General features: G+C 49.3%; 1 protein-coding gene across 1 annotated transcript; it reads left to right on the top strand.

Annotated features, from left to right (window-relative positions):
• Window positions 1-1,806: 1,806 nt before the first annotated feature.
• EMWEY_00023300 (hypothetical protein) lies at window positions 1,807-4,305 on the top strand (the record flags this gene model as incomplete). Its single annotated transcript, XM_013480777.1, has 1 exon — window positions 1,807-4,305. The coding sequence occupies one exon, from the start codon at window positions 1,807-1,809 to the stop codon at window positions 4,303-4,305; it is 2,499 nt and encodes an 832-aa protein (XP_013336231.1).
• Window positions 4,306-5,000: the final 695 nt, after the last annotated feature.

The following is a 5,000-nucleotide window of genomic DNA, read 5'->3' as shown; positions in this document are numbered from 1 at the left end:
AACCCTAAACCCTAAACCCTAAACCCTAAACCCTAAACAGACACAAAAAAGATATAAACACACAAACCTTAATTTATGTATAATAAACAGCAGCATTATACAAACCCTACGTAAACCCTCGCCTAGCCTATCGGGGGAGAGAGGCAGCGCCGCTCCTGCTGCTGCTGCTGCTGCTGCTGCCGACGCTCCTGCTGCTCCTGCTGATGCTGCTGCTGCTGCTTACTGTGTCTGTCTATCCTAGCCAATGCTACCTTTTTTCTTTTTTTCCTCTTTTTTTAGGGGAAAAAATAATAGAGAAGGTATTTCAAAATAAAATGGCCACCGAGGGTTTAGGGTTTAGGGTTTAGGGTTTAGGGTTTAGGGTTTGCAAAGAGAGACAGAGAAACATTAAAAGTTAGGGTTTTGATAGAACGACTCTGCTGTCAAAAACCCTTACACAAATTTAATTCTTTATTTTTTTAGGGTTTAGGGTTTAGGGTTTAGGGTTTAGGGTTTAGCATTTAGCCACCCCACACCAGTGTCGCCTGCGGGGTCACTTCCGAGAAACCAGGGTTTAGGGTTTAGGGTTTAGGGTTTAGATTGCCCTTAGCTAGATTTTATTTTATAGAGTTAGAAGGAGTAGTTGCTTCTCGCTAGGGTTTTGCTTTTTTTTCTTCTTGCTGTTGCAGCCTTCCTCTCCTGCTGCTGCTGCTGCTGCTGTTGCTGCTGCTACAGCAGCAGCGCCCGCTGCTGCGGTCGCGGGCTCTGTTTCCTTACAAACTTGAGGATAAAAAAGCAATAAAAAGGAATAAAATAAAATAAATTAATTTAATTAATTAAATAAAATAAAATAAAAAAGAATATTAATAATTATTTATATTAATTTGTATATATTCGTAGACACCTTAGAGGGTTAATAAAGAAAAAAGAAATATATTTCTTTGTCTTTGTTTGTTTCTTAATATACTTTTATTCTTTTTGTTTATTTATTATTAATAAATAAATAAATATTTAGTTCTTTTCTATCTTGCACCTTTATAACAACAACATAGATGGCATCCATAATCTTTGCTAGGGTTTAGCAGGGTTTAGGGTTTAGGGTTTAGGGTTTAGGGTTTAGGGTTTGGTAAGGATCCAAACCCCTAAACCACGAATCATGCATGCATAAATAAATAAAATAAAATAATTAATTCTGCAATCCGCTCGTATACACATGAAGATGCCTGCTCATACCAGCAGCAGCAGCAGCTTCTGCTGCTGCTGTTGCTGCTGATACTGCTACTGCTGCTAATGCTGCTAATGCTGCTGCTGCTGCTGCTGTTTTTCCCTCTTGCATATCATAGGAACAAAGTTGCCCTTAAAGCCCATTGTATTAAGGACGATCGCATAGATGCCTATAACCCTAAACCCTAAACCCTAAACCCTAAACCCTAGATCCTGTGGCCCGCACATTGCGCACACCATAGTAGGAGGCGAACGACAGGCAAGGAAGGGTTTGCGGGCCTCCTTACTCTTGCGGCTTTAAACCCTAAACCCTAAACCCTAAAATATTAACTTGCGACCTATGGTATAGGCTGACTGCAGGGATAGGCGAAGAGCAGCAGCAGCAGCAGCAGTAACAGTAGCAGCAGCAGCAGGCCTTGCAAACCAGCCCAGACCAACACTGCAGCAACAGCAGCAGCAGCAGCAGCGGCAGCAGGAGCTGCTGCAGCAGCTGCTGCTTAGATATAATGGTAATTTACACCTCTTTTTGAGCAAGTGGCTGTTTTATTTTTTCGGCTGAAACGGCTAAACCCTAAACCCTAAACCCTAAACCCTAAACCCTCAATGGCTCCTGGCTTAACGACCCTCTTGGCCGCTGCAGTGTCTGCAGCAGCAGCAGCAGCATTTCCTGCTCCTCCTCTACATCAGCTGCCGCAGCTTCTTAACGGTAGGCCATTTCAGTCTATCCTGCCGCAGCAGCTTCTGCTGCAGCAGCCGCAGCTGCTGCAGCAGCTGCAGCAGAGCCTCCCACAGCTTCCCCTGCTGCTGCAGCAGCTGCAGCAAAGTCTCCCGCAAATCCCCCTTGGGCAGCTGCAGCAACTTACGTCAGGCCAGCAGCAACCAAACCTCCCCAGCGTGCCCGTGCAGCAGCAGCAGCAGCAGCAGTTGCAGCAGCAACAACAGTTGCAGCAGCAGCAACAGTTGCAGCAACAACAACAATTGCAGCAGCTACAGCAGCTACAGCAGCTGCAGCCGCTGCAGCAGCTACAGCCCTTGCAGCAACATCCGTTACAGCAGCAGCAGCAGGAGCTGTTGCTGCAGCTGCACCAGCATCCCCAGTCGCTGCAGCAATTTCCGCCGCAGCAGCAGGAACTGCAGCAGCTCCAGAAGGTGCAGCAGCCACAACCCTTGCAGCAATATCCGCTGCTGCAGCAGGATCAGCTGCAGCAGCTGCAGCCACTGCAACAGCTGCAGCCACTGCAGCAGCAGCCACAACCCTTGCAGCAGTATCCGCCTCAGCAACAGGATCAACTGCAGCAGCTGCAGCCACTGCAGCCACTGCAGCAACAGCAACAGCAGCAGCCACAACCCTTGCAGCAATATCCGCTTCATCAGCAGGATCAGCTGCAGCAGCTGCAGCAGCTGCAGCAGCAGCCACAACCCATGCAACAATTTCCGCTGCAGCAACAGGACAAACGAGAGCAGCTGCAGCCACTGCAGCAACAGCAGCAGCAGCCACAACCCTTGCAGCAATTTCCGCTGCTGCAGCATGATCCACTACAGCAGCTGCAGCCACTACAGCAGCAGCAGCAGCAGCCACTGCAGCAGCAGCAGCCACAGTCCTTGGATCAATATCCGCTGCAGCAGCAGGATCAACTGCAGCAGCTACAGCCACAGCAGCAAGAGCAGCAGCAGCCACAATCCTTGCAACAATATCCGTTTCAGCAGCAGGATCAGCTGCAGCAGCTGCAGCAGCAGCAACAGCAGCAGCAGCAGCAGCAGCTAGAACTCCTGCAGCAATTTCCGCTTCAGCAGCAGGATCAGCTGCAGCAGCTGCAGCAGCTGCAGCAGCAGCAGCAGCCACAATCCTTGCAACAATACCCGCTTCAGCAGCAGGACAAACTAGAGCAGCTGCAGCCACTGCAGCAGCAACAGCACCAGCAGCACCAGCAGCAGCCGCTGTGCTTGCGGCAATCTCCGCTGCAGCAGCCACAGCAGCTGCCATTGCGGGAGACCCCGCTGCACCAGCTGCAGCCGCTGCAGCAGCTGCAGGATCTGCAGCCACTGCAGCAGCAGCAGCAGCCACAACCCTTGCAGCAGGTGCATCAACTGCAGCAACTGCAGCAGCAGCCGCAGCCACTGCAGCAACTGCAGCCACTGCAGCCACCGCAGCAACTGCAGCAGCTGCAGCAGCAAATGCCTGAGCAGCTGCAGGGCCCCTTTGAGCCTCTACAGCAGCCGCTGCAGCAGCTGCAGCAGCCGCAGCAGCAGCAGCCTCTGCCGCAGCAGTTCCAAGATCAGGGTAGATCTTTTTTGTCATTAGGGTATCAGGGGGACAGCAGCGGCAGCAACGACAGCAGCAGCAGCAGCAACAGCAGCAGCAGCAGCAGCAGCCAATTGCCTATCATGCTGCCACCTGTGGGCGTCTTTCCTCTAAAGAATCAATCGGCTGCAGCAGAAGGAATTCTATCAACAGATAAACTCCCTGAGCTTGCTGCTGCTGCTTCTCCTGCTGCTGCTGCTGCTGCTCCTCCTCCTCCTGTTGCTGCTGCTGCACCTATTGTTGCTAGTGCTGATCCTGCTGCGCGATTTGGCACATTTGCAGTCCGAGGACCAGCAGAAGTAGCAGCAACAACAACAGCAGCAACAGCAGCAACCGCAGCAACAACAGAAGCAGCAGCAGCAGCAGCAACAGCAGATCCAGCGGATATATTAGAAATAATTAGCACTCTTGCCCCTTTTCTTCCTGCTGCAGCAGCAAATCAACTTGCTGCTGATGTGGCAAGAGGAAAACCTATAAATGCTGCAGCAACTAAGAGCCTGCTGCAGCAAGCAGCAGCTGCAGCAGCAGCAGCAGCAGCAGCTACCCTTCCTCCTGCTGCCTTCCTCCCCGATAAGGAGGCGCAGCAGATAGCAGATGCTATTATTTCTTTGTCTCCTTTTGCTGCTAACAAAGAGACAACTGTCTCCTTACTGCAGCCGCAGCAGCTGCAGCAGCAGCTGCAGCAGCAGCAACTGCAGCAGCAGCTGCAGCAGCAGCAAGCAGCAGGAAATATAGACAATTCTCCTGCTCTATTTCTATCTCCAGCAGGATTTGCTGGAGAAAACTTTCTTGCCCTTTGAACCCTAAACCCTAAACCCTAAACCCCAAACCCTAAACCCCAAACCCTAAACCCTAAGCTACAAACCCTAATTCTACACCTCCTAAGAGAAAGGTTAAACAAGTATCCAGACAATACAGTCGGTAGAACCTGCTGCTGCTGTTGCTGTTGCTGCAAATGTTGCTGTTGCTGCAGCAGCAGCTTCTGCAGCAGCAGCAGAAGCTGCAGCAGCAGCAGCTGCTGCAGTGTTCGCTGCTATAAAGGGAAGTCCCTATTCCTTGTTTTAATTTCTCTGGGTAACGAGACGCTAATCTCCTGCTGCTGCTGCTGCTGCTGCAACAGAAGCAGCAGCAGCAGATTGTGCTGCAGCAGCAGCAACAGCAGCACTAGCCAGCAGCTTTCTTCTTATCTGATTTCTTTCCTTTTCCTTTTTTCTTTGATTGTTTTGTTTGTGCCTAAAAAGAACAAATAAATAAATAACTAAATAAATAAATAAATTAATTAATTAATTAATTAATTAATTAGTTAATTAATTAATTAATTAATTAATTAATTAAATAGAAATATAATAATTATTATAATTAAATTCAATTAACAAAAAGAGACTCAGCAGCACACAGATAAATACATAAATTAATTTGTGTCCACAGCAGCAGCAGCAACAGCAACAGCAGCAGCAGCAGCAACAGCAGCAGCAACAACAACAGCAGCAGCAGC

The sequence above is a fragment of the Eimeria maxima genome, genomic scaffold, assembly GCF_000499605.1.
Source record: "Eimeria maxima Weybridge genomic scaffold, Emw_scaff232, whole genome shotgun sequence".
NCBI lineage: Eukaryota > Apicomplexa > Conoidasida > Eucoccidiorida > Eimeriidae > Eimeria > Eimeria maxima.
Note: the sequence above shows the minus strand (reverse complement) of the source record. Positions and strands in the feature narration are given on the sequence as shown.